The following is a 22739-nucleotide window of genomic DNA, read 5'->3' on the forward strand; positions in this document are numbered from 1 at the left end:
ATTAATCCCCATTTTACAGATGAGGTAACTGAGGCACAGAGAAGTGAAGTGACTTGCCCACAGTCACACAGCTGACAAGTGGCAGAGCGGGGCTTCGAACCCATGACCTCTGACTCCAAAGCCCGGGCTCTTTCCACTGAGCCACGCTGCTTCCCCTAACCAATACCAACATTATTATTGTTATTGCTATGCATAGTCATCAAGTTCTTCCCCCCTGGGGCTCCCAGTCTCTTCTCCACCATTTTGCGGGTGAGGTCACTGAGGCCCAGAGAAGTGACTGGCCCAAGGTCACACAGCAGACAAGTGATGATGATGGTATTTCTTAAGCACTTCCTATGTTCCAAGCACTGTTCTAAGCGCTGGGGGGATACCAGGTCATCAGGTTGTCCCACATGGGGGCTCACAGGCTTCATCCCCATTTTGCAGATGGGAGAACTGAGGCCCAGAGAAGTGACTTGCCCAAAGTCACACAGCTGACAAGTGATGATGAAAATGGTATTTGGTCAATGCTTACTATGTGCCAAGCTCTGTTCTAAGAGCTGGGGTAGATACAAGCTAATCAGGTTGTTCCATGTGGGGGCTCCATAGTCTTCATCCCCATTTTACAGATGAGGTCACTGAGGCCCAGCGAAGTGCCTGGCCCAACGTCCCATGGTGGACAAGTGATGATGATGATGATGATGATGGTATTTGTTAAGTGCTTCCTATGTGCCAAGCACTGTTCTAAGCACTGGGGGGATATCAGGTCATCAGGTTGTCCCACGTGGGGGCTCACGGTCTTCACCCCATTTTGCAGGTGAGGTCACTGAGACCCAGAGACGTGTCTGGCCCAAGGTCACACAGCTGACGAGTGATAATGATGATGGTATTTGGTAAGTACTTACTATGTGCCATGCACTGTTCTAACCTCTGGGATAGATACGAACTAATCAGGTTGTCCCATGTGGGGGGCTCACAGACTTCATCCCCATTTTACAGATGAGGGAACTGAGGCACAGAGAAGTGACTTGCCCACAGTCACACAGCAGACAAGCGGGAGAGCGGATTTCGAACCCACAACCTCTGACTCCCCAAGCCCGGGCTCTTTCCATTAAGCCACGCAGCTTCTGGTCTGCTATGTGACCTTAGGCAAGTCACCTAACTTCTCTGTACCTCAATTAATAATGTTGGTACTTGTTAAGCGCTTACTATGTGCAGAGCACTGTTCTAAGCGCTGGGGTAGATACAGGGTAATCAGGTTGTCCCACGTGGGGCTCACAGTCTTAATCCCCATTTTACAGATGAGGTAACTGAGGCCCAGAGAAGTGAAGTGACTTGCCCACAGTCACACAGCTGACAAGTGGCAGAGCCGGCATTCGAACCCATGACCTCTGGCTCCCAAGCCCGTGCTCTTTCCACTGAGCCACGCTGCTTCTCGTCTGCTATGTGACCTTAGGCAAGTCACCTAACTTCTCTGTACTTCAGTTACCTCATCTGTCAGATGGGGATTAAGAATGTGAGCCCTAGTAATGAGATGTAGTGGCTAGAGCCTGGGCCTGGGAGTCAGAAGGTCATGGGTTCTAATCCCAGCTCCACCACTTATCTGCTGGGTGACCTTGGGCACTTCATTTATCTGGGCCTCAGTTACCTATCAAACAGTGCTCTGTACCCAGTAAGCGCTCAATAAATACGAGCAAAAGAATGACCGAATGAATGGGGATTGAGAGGGTGAACCCCCCGCGTGGGCAAAACCCGATTTGCTTGTATCCACCCCAGCGCTTAGTACAGTGCCTGGCACTTAGTAAATGCTTAACAAATACCACAATTATTATCAACCTGATTATCTTGTATCGACCCAGCGCTTAATACAGTGCCTGACACATAGCAAGTGCTTAACGAATATTAAAAAAAAAAAAGTTAATGTTTATGCTCCCCCGACCACAATGAGCTAACAGTCTAGGGAAGAACAGAAGCTTTAGGAGAAGGGCTTCCTGGAGGGTGCAGGAAAAAAAGGAAATGTAAACCTCAAGGAATCCCTGCAGAGTGGGGGAATGAAATCCAAGAGGTGTCCCAGGCATGAGAGAAAGCGCGCTGTGAGAGGAGTCCCTGGAGGAAGGCTAAGGGAGGAAAACAACGCGGCCCAGTGAAAAGAGCAGAAGTCAGGGTTTCACGGGACCTGGGTTCTAATCCCCGCCCTGCCATTGCTACTTGCCACTTAATTCTCTCTATTTATATTGATGCTACTGATGCCTGTTTTCTTGCTTTGATGTCTGTCTCCCCACTTCTAGACTGTGAGCCCGTTGTGGGAAGGGATTGTCTCTATTTCTTGCTGAATTGTACTTCCCATGAGCTTAGTATAGTGCTCTGCACACAGTAAGCACTCAAAAAATATGATTGAATGAATGAACTTGCCTGCTACGTGACCATGGGCGAGTCACTTACTACATCCATGCCTCAGCTTCCTCGTCCAAAAAATGCTTCTTCTCCCTCACCACTAGACAGCGGGTCCCGTATGGTTCAGGAATTATGGCTGCTCCGATTTTATTGTACCTACCCTTGTCTTATGCTGTCGCATCGTCTCTGACCCGTAGGGACACCATGGATGCAGCTCTCCCAGAACGCCTCACCTCCATCTGCAATCGTTCTGGTAGCGGATCCCTAGAGTTTTCTTGGTAAAGACGCAGAAGTGGTTTACCATGGCCTCCTTCCTTGCGGTAAACTCGAGTCTCCGCCCTCGGCTCTCCCCCCTGCCCCTGCTGCCCAGCACGGGGGAGTTTTGACTTGTAGCCGATTGCCTTCCACTCGCTAGCCACTGCCCAAGCTAGGAATGGAGTGGACACTCCTCTACTTGACTCTCCCTCCCATAGCCGAGACTGGTAGAGGACGGGAAACTCCCCAGGTGCGACCCCGGCAGGGTGTTTCTATCCTACAGCTAACCAAGTCCTTGGTTCATAGCAAGAACTGCAATGATTATTATTTTTAATGAGGGTAAGCGGACGGACCCATGATGGGAAAGGAGAGAGGGACAGTGCTGACAGACAATTAGCTGTGGTTCTTGAAAGAAAAATACATTTGAAGTAGGGCCAAGGTTGGTAGAGAGGAGGCCCAGATAACATAGGCATGCACTGCCTTGGACCTTTTGGGGACTAAAATATTGTTGATTACCATGACTTCGGGTCTGTGCCCTTGGAATAGAGAGGAGGCAGAAGATTGGGACCTCTGGGAATCAGGGCATGCCCCAAAATAAACCTCCCTGGTTAACCAGAGCTGTATTATAGGGCACTATAGTGCTTAGGGCCAAGGGAGTGAAGGCCCTGAGGATAATGCCATAATCATTCAATTGCGGTGTTTTGTTTGGTTTTTTTTTGTTTGCCTGCATTGAAATAACATTAGACACCACTGCCTCTCCATGGCAAATCAGAGCTGTTAATTAGTGCCTCCAAGTGTATTTTCCCAGGAGGTTTCTTGAATTGTTTAACATTTAGGAATCTTAAGCTTAACAACGTTCTTGGATCAAAGTTAATTAAAATCTCTCTTCACTAAGATTAAACCTTAATTCATTATAATTATGGATATGATTTATACCAGTCTAGTAGATTAAATTGACAGTTGAACAATAGAACGAGTATACACATGCTGTCTTTTGCAGAGGACTAATTCAACAGCCCTTTCTCAAGATGAACTGCAAAGAAAAAAACCTGAAGACTCATTTAGTATTAAAGCCAGAATGAACCCACATCAGCCTTGCGTGTCACTGTATGATATATTATCGTTGACGGATCTGTGATATCCCATCGGTTATTGCATTTCGCTGTAAATGTTTAAACATTATTTTGTAATCCTTGTCATAGTCTCAACACTTGATTTTGCAACCCGCGTTTAGAAGATCAGGTAAATTTAGACTTCAGAGGGGTGTGTCTGTGGAGAAGAAGGAAAGGAAGTACCAACATTCATTCATTCACTCATTCAATCGTATTTATTGAGTGCTAACTGTGTGCAGAGCACTGTATTAAGCACTCAGAAAGTACAGTTCAGCAATAAAGAGAGACATTTCCTGCCCACATCGGGTTTACAGACTAGAAGTGGGGGAGACAGACATCAAAATGGGTAAATAGGCATCGGTATAAATAAATAGAATTCATGAGTACCCCTTCCTTCTGGTTGTTGAGTAATCTGATGATGAAAACCTAGCCATTTGTAATCACAGATGCAGTTGGACCAATAGCAATAATTTCCCAACACAAAACCAATGTTATTTCATCTGCACTGTGCTCCTTTTCAGAGTCAACTCTTGTACTGAGCTCAGTGCTTTATCTCTTTCCCTTACTCTTAAATTGTTTTCCTGTCAACAGCCACTAATAGAACTCAGAAGAGTGAAATTTTTCAAACTTTTGTGGCTATAGAAATTACATAAAATATAATGTAGTCACTTTTCGCCACTTGCGTAGGATTATTTTAAAGGTCGTAATGCTAAACGTGTCTCTTTTCTCTTCAACCCTATATTGTAAGGATTCTGGGGCTTTAGCTTTATTCAGAATTTTGAATGTTAGGTTTTGTACCAATATGTGTTAATGAAACCGACTAACCACTCTGCCTTTTAGAGGACTTGTGCAGACCAGTAAGCTCTCTTTGGTGGTATCTCCATACATCCTTAGTCAAAATAATGTTTATTTTTTTTTCAAAGAGGCAGTTTTAGAAAGTCTTCCTGTTGGTCAAGTACCTATCCAATAAAGAGATTTTTTTCAGACATTTAGATTTTACCATGTACTCTCATGAGCTCAGAAGTTTATTTCTTCTAGTTTTTTACCTGTGCATTTTTTTGTGTTTGAAAAGCATGACGAGGCAGATACTATTTATACTCTGTAGCTGTAAAGAGCCAGGTTTCCATTTAATAGAGTCCGGGTACTACCAATATTCTCTTAATCTGAATTTGACCTTGGAAAGATCCAAAAATATTTCTATCATTACTTTCTGCAGCTGCTAAAGCAAATCCTTGAATAAAGCCAGTCCCGAGTAATGTATAAATCCATTGCAGATAATAGCAAAACCACTGTTGTACTGTACACCCCAACCACCTTGTAAAGTGGTCTGAGCAGAGCAAGCACTCAATAAATAGGATTGAATGAATATTTGCTATTTACTAAATGCCTGCTCCTCTGGAAGGCCTATGGAGGGAAATCACTTTAGAAATTACAGTTGACTGTATTCACTCAAAGAGTAATTTCAGTTACAGGTAATCTGTCCAATCTAGACTAGCACAGGATCTTCCCCCACTGCCTGGCTATGGGCCCCTTAGCTTCATTTTCCTCCATGTTGTTTTATCTGTTATTCGCTGATGCACGATGCCTAAAATATATTCTAAAAGGCCTCAGTAACTGTGAAACAAATTAAGCAAAAGTAACCCTATTTAAATTGCTCAGCAGAAAACCAGCACCGTTACAGTATTTTTGTTTAAAAGGAAAGGGAGGGATCAGGAGATAAGGAGATTACTGGGGAATTAAAAAAAGACATTCCTACATGTACTTTCCATTTCAGAACAAGTGCATCTGAGGCAATTCAGAATGCCTATGGAATCAAAAACACTTTCTATTTGCAGAACACCTCCATCGAAGACCTACTTGCTCTTACCTATTTTGAGAGGAAGTAATGGTATATGGAAAACAATCCAGCGGTTATAGGTCTAGGTATATGGGGAGATACCTCATTCCATTGGCTAATTTGAGTATTTTACTGTGCTTCTCCATTCCCTTCCTCTGACTTTATTTTTTCCAGACATCCAGTCATCTGGGTACTGGGCCTGGGTCCTTGCATTATTTCCCTCCAACCCCCAATGCGCCCCAGCTCCCCCTCCCCCCAAAAACAATTGGCATGGAGGGAGTGAATATGAACATCGGTAGGTGGATTTTCTGGTGTTTTAGATTCTACAGGACATTTTCCCTAAATGTGGACAATTGAGAGTAGAATACTTGAGAAAAATAGAAGATGTATATGAATCAGCCATATGTAAATGGAATATTTATGGTGGGTTTTTTGTATCTACAGTTATTTTAAAAAGAGCAATGGAAGTCTCAACAGACAGTTTTGAGAAGACCATGGCAAAGTCGGTGAAAAAAGGCAGTGTTTACTCTCCTCAGTCTACAGTATCTTCTCTTCTAGCAAGTTACAGTCCGGAAAATAGTAACTCCTTTATTAACGCAACTGGCTCGATTCAGTATAAAGATAAACTGTACAGCTCTGCTTCTCAAGCCCTTGAGGCTTATATTGAGGATTTTGATTTAAGCCGAACTTCTTCTAGCGCGTGCAATGGAAAGATTATTCTTGGTCCAAATTCTTCTAAGAGCTTCGAAATCTCGGGATTTCATTCTAAAAACCATGGTATGCTTTCACTGTTTTTTGACGTATAATGTCTCCAATTGTTTGTGCTGCCATTTTGTTTCATGGAGGAGTTTGATACTTTTGGAAAGTTGTATTATTTAGTTCTGTGAATTGTTTAATTTATAGTTTGGAAACTGACTGAAATTACAGGTTGCACCTTGTCCTTTCTCCTTAGGTTATGTTCTACCTACTGAAGCAGTGTTTAATAAATCATTTTCAATTTTATGGTCTCTCCCACCCATTCCTGTGTGGAGAAGGCTAATAATAATAATTATGGAATTTGTTAAATCCTTACTATGAGCCAAGCAGTGCTCTAAGCACTGGAGTAGATACAAGTTAATCAGGTTTGACATAGTCCCTGTCTCACATGGGGCCCAAGTCTTATTCCCCATTTTATGGATGAGATAACTGAGGTCCAGAGAAGTGAAGTGACTTGCCCAAGGTCACACAGCAGACAAGTGCCGAAGCTGGGATTAGAATCCAGGTCCTTCTGACTCCCAGTCCTGTGCTCTATCCACTAAGCCATTTTGCTTCTCCTGCAGTTGCTCTGTTACCCAGAGTGGCTTAGTGGAAAGAGCCCGGGCTTGGGAGTCAGAGGCCGTGGTTCCTAATCCCGGCTCCGCCACTTGTCACTGTGTGACTTGGGCAAATCACTTCCCTTCTCTGTGACCTCGTCTGTAAAATGGGGATGAAGACTGTGAGCCTCACATGGGACAATCTGATTACCTTGCATCTCCCCCAGTGCTTAGAACAGTGCTTGGCACATAGATTATTGTTATTGCCCCATGTCATGAAAAGAGCCTCTGATTAGCCTTGTTCTTTATAAGCCCTTTATTAAGAGCCTGTGGACTAAAGAGCAGTCCTAGGCAGCAGCAGTTGGCCATGGAGAGATGAGTTTGAGTCTGGCCCGACTTTAACCAGTTCGCTCAGCCCTTTGGTTTCTAGGCTTGCTGTGCATCCCGTCTGCTTTGCACAAATGTGACATGACTCCTCCCCAGTTATATCCTCCATCCCCATTTTCCTCCTTCCCCTGGTTTTGTGACTTCACAAAAACAGAGGTAAGTTAAGGGGAGCTAACATGTAGGTGGATGCAGTGTATTCTGCGACCATCAGTCACGTCCACTGTTTCAGCTAGAATCAAATGTTCTAGTTAATATTGCAGCGTATGTTACTGTACTGTGGTAATTCTTACCCTCTAAGCTTGTTGTGGGCAGGGAATGGGTCTGCCAACTGTGTGGAATTGTACTCTCCCAAGCGCTCAGTAGAGTGCTTTGCACACAGAAGCACTCAGAAATACCACTGATGATGATGACTGATGATATCAATTCAGGTCAGCTTTCCACCCCTCTCCTATATGATTCCTGAGAAGCAGCATGACCTAGAGAATAGAGCATGGGCCTAGGAGTCAGAAGAACTTGGGTCCTAATCCTGGCTCCCCCACTCATCTGCTGACACTTCACTCTGTTCCTCAGTTGCCTCATCTATAAAATGGAGCTTAAAACTTTTAGCCCCCTGTGGAACATGGACTGTGTCTAGCCTGATTAGCTTGTATCTACCCCAGCGCTTGGTATAGGGTCTGTGACACAGCAAGCGTTTAACAAATATTAAAAAATTAAATAAAAAAGCTATATAGCCCAGGATACATCTCGTTCATTCTTCAGTCACACAGAATCCACAGTGGTAGCTTACTTGTACCCTGCACAGAATTGCTGTTTCCCTCACGCCACTTGTTCTGATGCCCCGGTTACCAAAAAGCACTCCATTGTGATAGAAAGTGGCACTCTCTTATTTTCCATAACGATGATTTGAGGGGGAAAATTGGTGGCCCATATATCATGCGAGCTACGTCGCTCTAAAATCTCCTTACGGACTGTAAGCTCCTTGTGTAGCTCTGCTTGTATTGTCCTCTCCCAAGCGCTTAGTACAGTGCTCTGCTCACAGTTGGTCAGTTGTATTTATTGAGCACTTACTGTTGCAGAGCACTGTACTAAACACTTGAGAGAGTGCAGTGTAACCAATTATGGATTCATTCCCTGCCCTCAACAAATAAGCACTTAGTAATATCATTGATGTTAAGATCGTTGATGTTGATAACCATTTTGGTTTTCAAATGTACCCCCACCTAGTATATGAGTAAAAATGTATATTCCTTTCCCCCAGCTTCCAAAGACTTCGACCCCCACAGAAAGTCAAGCACCATGTCGGGACCCTGTAGAAGATGCATTACTAGTGACCTCGATCTGCTAAGCCTTACCACTGATGATTTATTAGCATTTCCAGCCGATGGATCATTACCCATTGCCAACACTTTGGTCGGATCAGTGTCCCAAAGGAGCAAACGGAACAAGAAGTCTCCTACCAAACTAGCTTCATCTGATGATGAAAAAAACCTTGCTTTTCTGCATCACTTCAGCCCTAAGGGAAATGAGACTCTCTTTGCTTCTTCATACCAAAGTGCCAGTGGAGGTCAGCATGATGGGTTAAAACCTAAAACGGTGAATAAGCTTCAGAAATGCAATTTTTCCTCGTCAGCTTATTCTTCAGAGAAGCCTCATCTCCAAGGAAGTCCAAAACACACTGGTGGTATGAATTACCCAAGGTGGCTTACAAGCCAGAAGTCTGATCTGAGCGTGTCTGGCATAACTAGTTTACCTGATTTCAAATATCCAGCCTGGCTTCACAATCAAGACCTTTTATCCGATTCAGCAAGTCAAAACATTTCTAGAGCAGAAGACTCCTACCCCCTTGGACATCTTTGCAAGAGGCAGAGGAATTCTCAGTTTGTGAACAAATTAGGTAGTGTTGAACAGTCACTTGAACACTATAGCCGTTTAGATCCAGAGAGGAACAAGAAAGTATTAACTGCCGGCTGCATATGTGATTGCGAATGTGACCAATTCCAGTCTGAAAGTGTATCTTTCTCAAGACAGTCCACACAACCGTTCAGTGGTAATGCATATTTTCTTTTCTTAGTTTTTCTATTCAACTAACTAATTAAGAAATTAAGATGGTCCCAGGGCTAAAAGATTAACGATCAGATGTGTTTTTGGTTTAGCCTTTGAATGAGTTAATCACATGGTGGGAAGCAGTCAATCAGTATTATTTACTGGGTACTTACTATGTGCAGAGCACTGTACTACGCACTTGGGAGAGTACAACACAACAGAGCTAGCAAACACATTCCCAACCCACCATGAGCTTACCAGTCCACTGGGAAGAATTCTTCTATTTTGTATATTTATATGTCATCTCATATGCAATGGTAAATTAATGCAACTGGAAGTTGTATATGTTTTTTCTCTTCTACTCTCTAATATGTTATATTTTAACACTGCTTCCTTCTAGACATAGCCCACTGGTTCACATAAGTAGGAATTCTATTTCAGTACATCAGATTGAGGCTTGTAACCTGGGAATAATAATAGTGATGGCATTTGTTATGTGCTTACTATGAGCAAAGCACTGTTCTAAGTATGTAGTGATGCACTTCACTGCTAAAATAACCTTAACAATATAATCAATCATTATTATTTTTTTTTAGATGACAAAATTGAATTGCTTATCCTGAAGGCCCAGAGAACTTTAGAGCATTCTTCTGAGGTAATGTCAAATACCGCGAAAAATGAAGGCAGCCCCTGTTCCCTAGATATACTAGAAGAAGAAAGATCATGGGAAAACATTCCTGTTCCCTTGTGAGTAAAAAAAAAAAAGATGATTGTTGTTGAATCCAAATGGAAAATATATACTTTTTCACCCCATTGCTGAGTGGCTTATTCCTTTCCAGACAATTTAATGATGGAGATTAAGGTGGTAGTCCTACTAATACATTGGTATTACATCTTAGAAATGACCATTTTTATTTTTTCCACTAGATGGTGCATTGTCTCAAATTCCAGTTAGAGTATATTGTACTATAAATTTTTTATATTTATTGTTCTTCTTTTATTTCTTCATATATTATGGCTATTTTATTTCCTCTTTCATTCCAAGGAAAGGGGAGACATGGAATTGCTTTAGAGGTAGAGAGAAAATAAGCACATCCTTTTGCTTCTCAAAAGATTGCTTTTCCCCATTTAATTTTTGTGTTCATATTCTATCTATGTTACTTCAATTGTCTCTCAGTTTTCTTTGTTAGCATGTCTGTTTAGGTTGTTATTAAGGTTTAAATGTTCAATCAGCTGCCATCAGTTTGTTTGGCTTCCATGGTCCTCCGTTTCTTCATACATCTTTCCCCACGTGTACAGTCTTAAATACAAAGGATATTTCATTCATTCAGTCGTACTTATTGAGCATTTACTGTGAGCAGAGCCTTGGGAAGTATAATTCAGCAATAAATAGAAACAATTCCTGCCTACAACATGTTCACAATCTAGTCTATCAGGAGGTTGCTTCAGCAGGTTATTGCTAGGATTGGGATTAAAATCTACCCTAATACTTAGGCCTTACTGTACTTATTAACCTATCTAATAATAAGTAATGATTCCAGCTCTTCAGGATTTTAGCAAGTATTTTGTATTAGCATGTAGTAAAATGGGAGGATAGGTTGCATTAGAGCTGGTAATATTAGCTGGTTGATAGAAATACTTATTTTTCTTTCTGAATTTAAAGGTTAACTTTAAACAATTTGTATTGTAAATTCAGAATTACAGAACCAGTCCCACTGTCAGGCAAAGAAGTGACCTAAACCTTCAGTCAATAAATTAATAGTATTTATTGAGCTCTTTCTTTGGACAGAGCACTGTGCTAAGCACTTAAGAAGCAGCGTGGCTCAGTGGAAAGAGCCTGGGCTTGGGAGTCAGAGGTCATGGGTTCGAATCCCGACTCTGCCATCTGTCAGCTGTATGACTGTGGGCAAGTCACTTCACTTCTCCGTTTCTGAGTGATCTCCTCTGTAAAATGGGGATTAAGACTGTGAGCCTCACATGGGACAACCTGATGATGCTGTATCTCCCCCAGTGCTTAGAACAGTGCTCTGCTCATAGTAAGCACTTAAATACCAATATTATTATTATTATTAATAATAAGAGAGAATAGAATACAGTTAGTAGTCCCCACTCTCAGGGGTTTACAACCTAGTAGGGAAGACAGATACTAAAATAAGTTGCAGGTGGGGATGTGTTTATGCTACTTCCCAGGGCAGAGTGTTGTTTGTTCTTAAAGATCTCTTTTGCTGGGAGCCTTCTGTTCCAGTACACATGAGCTTCTTATCAGTCAATCAATCAATCATATTTACTGAGCACTGACTATGTGCCAAGCACTCTACTAAGATCTTGGGAGATTATAAAGCAGATCCCTGCCTTAGGGACACATGTGCAGTAATGTTCACCCCATTTCCAGTTCTGTGCACTTGCCCCTAACTGGATTTTTCGATGCCTCTTGGTGCTCAAACCAGATAAATTTGTGTTATTGGAAGAATGTTCCCTGATTCCGCCATCATGCTCTAGCCAGAACATATAGTGGAATCAGTCAGTCTGACTGTGTGAGGAGCACTGCATCAAACATTTGGTAGAATTCAATACACAGAGTTTGAAGAAACATCCCCTATCCAAGAGAAGCTTACAGTCTAGAAGAAGCACACATTGTTGTGGAATAAGGTTATTTTATTTTATATTTTTATTACAGGAAGGTCTACCTGTAGTTTAAATTTTAATTTTGATTTGAGACCCTTTCCTCTGTTTAGGTTTTTATTGACCCACAGATCTGGTTAGCATCCTTTAGTAAAAACCCTTATCATTCTTGGTGTTTTGGGTTCTTTTTTATTCATATTCATCACTGCTACACTGTGGTCTTTAGAAAGTTTTTTAAAACTTCTGCTTCCTCAGATTTCTTATTTGAGGGTAATTGGCATTTTAACAATGGATCAGTCTGCTTAACGTTAAGCGGAGCAGAACAGTATTTGTAAAAGATTTGTATTTTAATAACGCCTTTTCTATTTTCATTACATTCCTATAATGCAAACATTCACACAGTAACATGGGAAGGATATCAGAGAAGGGATTGTAATAGTTAAGGTGAAACGTTAATTACAGAGTTAAGAATTTTAAGAGTTAGAAGTCATTAAATTGAAAAAAGTGCTTCAGGTTCTGGTTTGGTGCTAAATTTTCAGGGAGATGAAAAATCTACTTGAGAAATGAAATAAGGAGGTGGAGTTGTTTCAGCACACTGCTCTCACCCTGAAACCAATATTCTTCTGTTAGATTACTTACATGTGAAATTTGTGAATTTATTTCTCCTTTATTTGATCTTAAATTCAGAAGTGATTGAAAGTAATAGTGGAAAGAGCACAGACCTGGGAATCAGAAGATCTGGTTTCTAATTCCGGCTCTTCCCCTTGCCTGCTATGGGAACCTGGGCAAGTTACCTAACTTTTTTTGTGGCTCATTTTCCTCATTTTCCATCTCCTAGACTGTGAGCCCATTAAGGGATAGAGGTTGTGTCTGACCTGAATAAGCTGCATCCATCTCAGGACTTAGTAAATTGATTGTCACAGAGTTGAACGAAAAACACCATTAGTATTAATAACATCAAAAGACATCAAAAGAAGGATGTTGACAGCACTAATATTAAGATTTAAGTTAAATGATAAGGAGATGAGATGGTCATGGAGGAGAGAGGAAAGTGAATTGTGAAATAAAGAGCTCACAGACATTAACATAGGGAGAAATGAATTCAATATAATATGCTGTAATTCCTATAAAGCAGAATTCACTGTGAATGAATGCTGTAAACTTTTCTTATAGAAATTTATAAGATACGTTCCTATGTCATTTTAACACTAATCATTAAATGCAAAGAATGGAAGACTTTGAAGAATTTTTTAGCCATTTCATACAGTGAATGGAAAAGATCAATTCAATTCATTCAATCATATTTATTGAGCGCTTACTACGTGCAAAGCATGAGTGCCAGGGAAGCCGGTGCAATCTAATAAAGAAATCATCATGGTCTCGATTTTGTAAGAAATTGCTCGTGTTATAAATTATATTTTTATTGTGTTTGTAAGAAAATCAGGCAAATATCCAGAAAGTAAGCGTCTCAGTTGCCAAAAGGGGAAGAATGGAGGGTTAGAGAAATGCCTGCAATCCTGGGGCAAATGGCTGAGCTTTGTGTATTCTGTATATTCTCCCCCATCACTTAATCCAGTGCTCTGCACACAGTAAGTGCTTTGTGAATACTGTCGCTATTAGTAAGGGAGTGTGCGACAGAACTCGGCTCCCGTAGTTGCCTCAAACCACTTCCCTCCTTGTTCCAGTCAGTTCAGAACATGCTTCCCATTCATCACTGGAAGCTGCAATGATATTTATTTCAACAATATTATTATTATTTGTTAAGCACTTCCTATGTGTAAAACACTGTTCTAAGCTCTGATGTAGATGCAAGCTGATCAGATCGGACACAGTCCCCATCCCACGTGGGATTCCCAGTTTAAGTACAGGGCAGAAGAGGCATTGAATCCCCATTTTACAGATGAGGAAACTGAGGTGCAGAGAATTTAAGTGACTTGCCCAAGTTCACACCGCAGGCACCTGGCAGAGCCGGGGTTAGAACCCAGGTTTTCTGACTCCCAGGCTTGTGCTCTTTCCTCATGCTGTCCCCATTTATCCAAACACTGTTTATTCAAATATGCAGCTGTCTGACATTGTAACGAGTTTCAACAGTGCAATATAGCCCCTGAGGTCTCCTTTCTTCCTTTTCTGCTTCTTCCTGCTCTTCTTTCTCCTGCTTAGGGTAGGGTATGATCATTTAATTGGATATAATAAGAATTTTCTCTCAAGCCCCAGGGAAGAGCCTGAAGAATGGAAATGAGCAAATGTACTTTTCATCATTAAACATAAAATCCTTGAAAATTTTGACAGGTCAGTTTATCTTCAGTACCTGAGAAGGTACTGGAACATATCATCGACCCTAGTGGTACACTGAGAAAAACAGGGTAAAGGGTACTAACCAAAAAACTTTGTGAAAAACAAATCATGCCAGATCAATGTAAATGTCTTTGATTTTTGCCAATTCTCATTCATTCATTTATATTTATTGAGCGCTTACTATGTGCAGAGCACTGTACTAAGCACTTGGAATGTACAATTCGGCAACAGATAGAGACAATCCCTGCCCAACAACGGGCTCAGTCTAATTCTCCCTAGTAGAGGGGTGAAGATTTGATGACATAGGTCTGGACTTTACTGTAAGATTTTGATTGCATGTGTTCTTATCAGCAAGATACAAGGAAATGGTCTGAATCGGCAAATGGCAGGAAGGTTATACTGAATGAACCCGTTGTTGGATAGGGATTGTCTCTATTGGTTGCTGAACTGTACTTTCCAAGTGCTTAGTACGGTGCTGTGCACACAGTAAGCACTCAATAAATACGATTGAATGAATGAATGAATGAATCTTGTTCTGAGTCAGTAGGCATTATTTTTATCAAGAATATGGGTGGAGGATTTGGGAACATGTTCTTTAAGTTTGGAGGAGCTGTAAACTGGCAGAGAATTCAAAAAATTGAAATTCACTTTGACACTTTTGCTTTAACATTCTTACTTTTCTCTTTTTGTTTGCCTTTGCTTACCATGTATATTGGTTCTATTCCCCCAAGGGTCATCTACTTATTTTGTAAACAGATACTTGGGAGATGCATATTTCCATCCTCTTTCCGTAATTCCTGTCTTCTGATCCCACACCACCCATTGATCTTTTGAAAACTTCTTTGAAACTTTAATGAATGTATTTAATAGCTACTATAAATATAAGCTGGTTATTATGTTCCCCTTTAGTAAATCTCCTGTTCCTGTGCACTGTGATGAAGGCCCTCCACGAGCCCTGAAGGCAAATCGCGTTAATGCATTTCCTGAGGATATTGTAACTAAAGATAGTCAGGTAAGTAGAAAATACATTTTTATTAAGTTTAGAAAAAAGTTCTGTAGTGAATCATAAGTAAAGGATTTGTCTCCTCAGATAGGATACATTTCTTTTTAAGTCCTTTTAATCTTGATAATAAATAACTGTAGTATCTGTTAAGGACTTATTCTGTGCCACTCACTGAACTAAGCACTGGGGACAATGCAAGTTAATCAGGTCAAATACAGTGCCTGTCCCAAATGGGGCTCACAGTCTAGAGCAGAGGAAGAACAGGTATTTCATTCCCATTTTACAGATGAAGAAACCGAGGCCCAGAGATGTCAAGTAAACTTGCCCAAGGTTACAGAGCTGACAGGTGGCAGAAGCAAGATTAGAACCCACGTCCTCTGACTCCCAGGCCCATGCTAGTGATCAAGTCAGAACTCAGTGGGTCTTTTCTGAGTTGTACCCTTTCCCCACCACCTAGTAAAGCAAAGCCATCTCACATGTTTAGACTAGTTCAGCCTGTCTTTTGTCACCTCACTGGAGGATATAACAAAGGCCAGAATCAGGTGATGTCATGCATGATGTACTGGGCCTAGACCATAAAGCGATGACGTCATGGACTGGGCCAGATTCATAAAGGGGCAAAATTTAAAAGGAGAGAGGGGGTCACTGGGGGCTGGAAGCTAGGCGGCCCAGCCCCTCTTCATCCTTCTTTTCGTTGGACACAGAACAGAGACCCCCCAGGAAAGGGCGCTTATCCCTCTCCACCTTTCCCCCCTGCACCCTGAGCAGTCTTCTCCCTGTGGCCTAGTAGAGGCAAGAGCCTTTTCTGACTAATCCTTGATTTTTCTAACTGTTTGTCCTCCCTTCTGCAACACTTCTGCACTTGGATCTGTATCCCATAAGCACTTGCTGTATTGCACTCTCCCAAGCATTTAGAACAGTGCCCTATACACACACAGTAGACAAGTGGCGGAGCTGGGATTAGAACCCAGGTCCTTCTGACTGGAAGGCCCGAGCTCTATGCAGCAGGCCATGCTGTATCTCAATTCCAGAAGCTGCAATCATCACTGGAAGTTTTCAAGTCAGTCATCTAGAAGGTGATGCGTACTGATGCCTGTCTACTTGTTTTGTTTTGTTGTCTGCCTCCCCCTTCTAGACTATGAGCCCGTTGTTGGTAGGGATTGTCTCCATCTGTTGCCGAATTGTACTTTGCAAGCGCTTAGGACAGTGCTGTGCACATAGTAAGCTCTCAATGAATGAATGAATGAATGAATGATGACTGTTCTGGAAGCACATACACAAGAAGAAATGGCAAACTGCTTCTCACTGTCCCAAACCCAAAGAAGACTGAAGTGATACACCAGCAAAACTCTTGGCCTAACCAAAGATTTTCATAAACCACACAGCATTGAGTGCTTTCACTGAATTCTGATGCTAAGTAGTCTACTTTCCAGGATTGCTCAGGTTTTCAAAGATCCTTATCATCAGCAGTGATATTTACTGAGTGCTTTCAGTGTGCAGAGCACTGTACTGAGTGCATGGGAGAGTACAATACAACACAGTTGGTAGACACGTTCCCTGCTCACAATAAGCTGTAGAAAACTGAGTCTGAAAGAGCAGCATGGCTTTTGGGGGATTGTTGGAAAGAATGTATTGATAATCAATTATCAAGCTTCAAACCAGACTAAAGTTCTTCACACTGAGTAAATGTCCAGTCCTCTTTTGTGGCTGGGAATCCTGGATTTATCTAGGAGCCATTCTCCACATCAAAAAAAACAAGAATGAGGTCCTGTAATTCAATCTGCCAATCCGTATTTGGGCAGTAGTTTCGCCAAGTCAAAGCTGAAAGTGGGTGACAATACAATATCCAGGCAGTTAATAATTGTGGCATCTGTTAAACGCTTACTATGGGCCACCTGCTGAACTAAGTACCGGAGTAGAGTCAAAATAATCAGGTTGGACATATAGCTAAATTTAGTTTATTGTACTCGAGTGTAGGAGAAAATGGATAGTTACAACTTTCAAAATATAAAAAAGAATCTTGCCAATGGTATAATTCAGTAGATAGTTATTTTTAACCTGACACCCTTATGGATCTGAAATTTCAACCATATATATGTTTTGGTTTTAGAAAAATACACTCTCTGGAGGAAATCATCATGGTCCTGTTGAAGCTTTAAAACAAATGTTATTTAATCTTCAAGCTGTGCAAGAAAACTTTAAACAGAATCAAAATGCCGAACAAAATGAGGAAGTTAACAAAGTAAGCAAACTTTGGTTATGATTTAAGAACAGATTCATTCTAATTTGGGGTATTCTAATTGTATTGTAATTTTAAAACACAAAGATTTATTGGCCAGCTTTTTTCAGTCCTTCCCATGGTGCTTTTTGACCTTCTGATAAACTTTAATCAAAATTACAGAACTATAGTACCCCTTAACATTTGAAGCAATGGTTCTATTGGGAGTTTGGTATCCGTGTTTTAAAATTCAAGCCCACTTTTCTAGGATTTCTGGTCATACATAATGTACAATAATCCTTCGGTATTCACGGACCCAACAACAGCTATACTTAATGCATTAGAAAAGGTATTCAGCAACCTATGGCTATCTGGGGCCTTCTGGGGGTGGCTTGAGTGATGACGACCAGTCACTAAAGAGGTGGAGTTGTGGTTGATACTGACCATTCATTCAGTCGTATTTATTGAGTGCTTACTGTGTGCAGAGCACTGTACTAAGTGCTTGGGTGAGTACAATGCAACAATAAATAGACACATTTACTTCCCAGAAGGAGCTTACAGTCTAGATTCCAGAGATAGCAGGGCTGGAACCTGGGGCTGTATTGGAGCTAATTGTAAGTAGGCAAAACCTGAAGCAAAAAATCCACAGATGCTGAGGGACTACCAAATTTAGAAGATGCTCTTTCCTTCTATGTCATTCTTACAATGAAAGGAATACAATTTATTTGGTAGGTTGGAAATATTTTGGAAATTTTGTTAAATAACACTTGCCCTATTATTTAGTGGTCATAGTGTTAGAGTAAGCACCTAGTAATGTGCTTTCCACACAGTAAGTGCTCAATAAATACAACTGAATGGAGTGCATTTGTTCCACAACTCATCTTTTTTGTTCCCTGGCAGTAACTTTACACCAATAATTTTATCTTCATTCCCCTTCTACAGACTTTTCTGGGAATATCGTTATATATTATAATTGTTATAATAGTGTTTACCTTCAGCCTCCTTTCAAGATCATTATAGGGATTTGAGGCCTTTGAGGGATTCTATTTATACACACCCACACATCTCACTTAGGAATTTTGCATATCAATTACTGCTTTAACTGCTTCTCCTTTGTAGGTGTTTAATTGTCTTGCACTGAGTTACATTAGCCCCAGAAAATTTCCATTACAAATGAGTCCCCACAGGCACTCGAAAAAGCTGCATGGCTTTTGAAGTTTACTTCTCTTATTTTTATTTATTTTAATTTTTTTACGATTTACTTATCTCAAAACAGTTTGAGGAAAAGGAGAGAATCCTTATTTACCAAGTTCATTTTTATACTTTAACGTTATGGATAATTTACTTTTTAATATAAATCTTGTAATATAAAGATGGTGTATGTATGCGGAGGAATATTCTACTCTTCCAAATAAATTCTAATGGTTACATTTTATTCAACAGTTTGTATTTTGTTGTCAGTATGAATTTTATTGCTTGTTTGATTTACTAATGTTTTAAATGGTATTTTCATTAATAGATTTCAGAGGAAGAAACTGCTGGATTACAATGTGAAGGATTGATTCCTGTTTCTAGGTCTCTTCAGAAGTGAGCGTTCCCAGTTAAATGTAGAAAAATGAGTAAAAGGTTTTCTATCCTGATGAATCTAACGATGGATTCAAGTCCTCTGGTTTCATAGCAGGAATGAATGGGGAGTTTGCGATGTACAGTTCTTCAGCAGTTTCACTTTCATCTGAGTTAGTGGCTATAAAGCTAAATATCCTATTACAGTTTCAATTTGCAATTTTTCATAGGTCATAAGTGCCATTGAAGGGCCCTGTCATAAGGTAAAGGGAGACTTTCATTTTGCATCTGAATAAGATATGCGTCTTAGAGATGGTCTGCTTTGATGGATGTCCTAGGGTAATTAATTAAACCGGTGGAATGGACTTCAAGTTTTTCCCTTCCAAATAGTTACAGTAGTCCACATGAATGTTGTCTGGTGGGTAGGTCACCAGAGAGCTTGTAGACCTAAGAAGTTTAGTCCTTCCAGGAGCAGAAGACTCACATTGACATTCTGGAGATGAAGAATCCCTGATTGTATTGCGGGCTTTCAAACTCCCAGAGTTTTGCCCAGAGGTAACCTTAACATAAAGATAACTAACAAAAATAAGATAACAAACCTAACTAAAATAGTCAAGTTTAAACTCTACAGTAGCCAGAGGCTGTCTGCCAGTAGAATGGTAGAAGTTGTCTCCAATGTGAAGTTGTCACTGGGCCATTTAACCTTCTATTTGTGGACATTAAGGCAGCCAGCTAGTTTGGGCTACCTGGGCCCTTAGAGCACTCAACTTTTAAACATAAAAAACAAGTTTCCACATCCTGGCTCTGCCACTTGTCAGCTGTGTGACTGTGGGCAAGTCACTTAACTTTTCTGTGCCTCAGTTACCTCATCAGTAAAATGGGGATTAACTGTGAGCCTCAAGTGGGACAACCTGATTACCCTGTATCTACCCCAGCGCTTAGAACAGTGCTCTGCACATAGTAAGCACTTAACAAATACCAACATTATTAATCATTAGCCAAGGAAGATGGCAGCATTAAGCAGGACAGCTGTCCCAAGGACATCCTATTAAACTGGGATGAATATTATTTGGAGCAATTTATCTGTTTGGCACATCCTAAGATTATGATACTTTTGTACCTTTTGGCCTGGAAAACAAAAGCCCCACATTTTTTTTATCTCCTTTTTCTGTCTTCTTTCTAACCCACTGCTTGAGATGACAGTGCATTTACACTTTCACACCTACAACTGGTTCAACTATCCACATTCTCAGTTCATTCAACTGTATTTATTTAGTGCTTATTGTATGCAAAGCACTGTACTAAGCACTTAGTGTTTTTCTGCATAGGATAAAACCCCAAACCTTCATTTAGCATTTTTGTTCTTCCGAAGTCAGTGCACTGAGGCAAATTGGGAATAAAAACGTCATGTATAAATGGTTAGTTGAATTTCTCAGTGTGATAATCTGTCAAGTTTAGCTTTGAGGTCTGTTAAGATTCAGGTTATTAGAGGCAGGATTAGCTATAATCCTTAGCCTTTTTTGGACAAGATTTACAAACTGCACTTAAAAACTGTAGTCTAGTCATATATTGACAGCCAACGATGGTGGTTGTGTCAATCCACAGACCTGGAGGAAGAGGTTGGGATGTTTATTTGGTCCTGCGGATGCTGTTGCTGCTTCCGAGATCTGTTTTAAAGTCCCCCACTGCCCAAACTGGCAAAGGAAAGCTGTCAATTCGACCTAGGACCACTGAGCAGCTGTCTAGAGCAATGGCATGAGCCTAGAAGGGGCAGCAGACTTTAAACAGCATGGTGTAATGGATAGACCGTGGGCCTGGGAGTCAGAAGTCCCGGCTCTGCAACTTGTCTGCTGTGTGACCTTGGGCAAGTGGCTTCACTTCTCTGTGCTTCAGTTCCCTCATCTGTAAAATGGGGATTAAAACTGTGAGCCCTGTGTGGGATGGAGACTGGACCCAACCCGATTTGTCTGTATCCACTCCAGCTCTTAGGACAGTGCTGGGCACAGAGTAAGCATTTAACAAGTTCCAGAATTACACAGTCTGTGTTCAACCTGTTTGCTTTGTGTCTACCGCAACGCTTAGAACAGTGCCTAGCATATAGTAAGCAGTTAACAAATACCACAGTTATTATTATTATTATCTTTATCATCATGATGGGTGTTTGGGTCAGCAATTTGCTTTCTTGGAGATTATCTGGGACATGACAGTGGGGCTTAAACTCTTAGAGTCCCCTGTGGAGGGGAACCTCGGAACTCCCAAATGCTTCTCTAATTCAGCTAGCCATTCATTCATTCAATAGTATTTATTGAGCGCTTACTATGTGCAGAGCACTGTACTAAGCACTTGGAATGAACAAGTCGGCAACAGATAGAGACAGTCCTTGACGGGCTTACAGTCTAATCGGGGGAGACAGACAAGAACAATGGCAATAATGGCCCTTCAGCTTTGTAGTCCACAACCTCTTGGGAGCAATGAGAGCAATCAGTTCTTCTGTGCAGGTTCTTGGTCTGAGGCCCCTCCATCAGTCCCAAAGGGAAGATCCCCCTCCTTCCCCCCCCCCCAACCCAGGCAGCTTTCCTGTAATACAGAGGCTGTGATCCCAAAGAAACTTGGATTTATGAAAACTCACATTGTAGTGTGCACGTCAGGAGCTTGTGCAAAGTGGTTGTTCGGACACAGGTGTCCTCAGCTAAAGAAAAGTTAGAAACACACGTGATTGGAAGATGTTTCCTAATTTCTTAATAGAGGTCTATCCAAACCATGTAAAGGAAACATGCATTATGTGGAACCCTACCAGAATATCCTATATGATTAGATGAAAACGTTCCTCTATGTCAATTCAGAGCATTATGAACATAAAGAGATTTGTCATTAGATAATAATAGATTCCCTGAATTTTTGTAACAATCTCTTTTTTAAAAGTGGAAAAGCACTTCCTGAATGTGGACATTCCTTCAGAGTTAAGAGAACCTGAGGTAATCTATTTATAGCCTGAGGTAATCTATTTATTAACCCCAGACTGAAATTAAGAATTTAAATAGAACAACGAAGTAAGGAAGTTGGGCAGAAAAAAGTACCCATTTATAAATGGGATGTTCTTTGTTGCTACTTAAAAATAAAAATTAGCTCATTAATTTTGAAGCTGGAGGGGCAAGTGAGAACAGTTTTCCTTTTGCTCAGTATGTATGTTGTATTTTCAATCAGTAATGCTGGTTCATTATATATTTTGTATTTTTTGAATAAAGGGCTTTGCACCATTTGTCCCGTCTGAGAGGTCTAGTTGAGGATTCCAGCACCAAACAGGATAAAAAAACTCACTGAGAAGATAAAGAAAAAAGAATACCCTAACAAATCAAGGCCTTTTTCGATATATTTATGAATTACTAATTTTAAATTAAAGTGTTTTTAAAATTTATAGTTTGTTTATTCATTTGATCAAGCAAATTGACTGTGAAACAGAACTTCCTAACCATGGTGGAGAATTTCTGCAGCAGACTAATTTGGGGTCCTGATTTCATCTTTCCTACAGTAACAGAACATATGTTAGTGAAAATATATGAAAGATTACTTTCACAGCAAGCCCCTTTGAAAAACACATTTGAATGAGTGTGATTATTTTTATAAGGAAAGGGAATGGATTATCAATAAAACAGTTCTGTCCAAGTGTCCTATTTTGGACAGCAAAGGAGACAAGTAGGTAGAAGAGAATTTAAGAGATTAATCCTCATTTTCTTCTTTC

General features: G+C 40.8%; 1 protein-coding gene across 2 annotated transcripts; it reads left to right on the forward strand.

Annotated features, from left to right (window-relative positions):
* The first annotated feature begins 833 nt into the window (after positions 1 to 833).
* On the forward strand, positions 834 to 22414 carry C3H18orf54 (chromosome 3 C18orf54 homolog). Of its 2 annotated transcripts, XM_039911291.1 has the most exons (8): positions 834 to 872; positions 6022 to 6354; positions 8515 to 9303; positions 9896 to 10046; positions 15126 to 15228; positions 17330 to 17461; positions 18957 to 19024; positions 22246 to 22414. In XM_039911291.1, exons 1-8 carry the CDS (start codon positions 857 to 859, stop codon positions 22319 to 22321), a joined length of 1668 nt encoding a protein of 555 aa, XP_039767225.1. In that variant the 5' UTR covers positions 834 to 856; the 3' UTR covers positions 22322 to 22414. The 2 variants fall into 2 exon arrangements, with proteins under 2 accessions (XP_039767225.1, NP_001358737.1); NM_001371808.1 differs by lacking the exons at positions 834 to 872; positions 22246 to 22414 and having other exon boundaries at positions 6068 to 6354; positions 18957 to 19163.
* Positions 22415 to 22739: the final 325 nt, after the last annotated feature.

The sequence above is a fragment of the Ornithorhynchus anatinus genome, chromosome 3 (genome assembly GCF_004115215.2).
Source record: "Ornithorhynchus anatinus isolate Pmale09 chromosome 3, mOrnAna1.pri.v4, whole genome shotgun sequence".
NCBI classification, from domain to species: Eukaryota; Metazoa; Chordata; class Mammalia; order Monotremata; family Ornithorhynchidae; genus Ornithorhynchus; species Ornithorhynchus anatinus.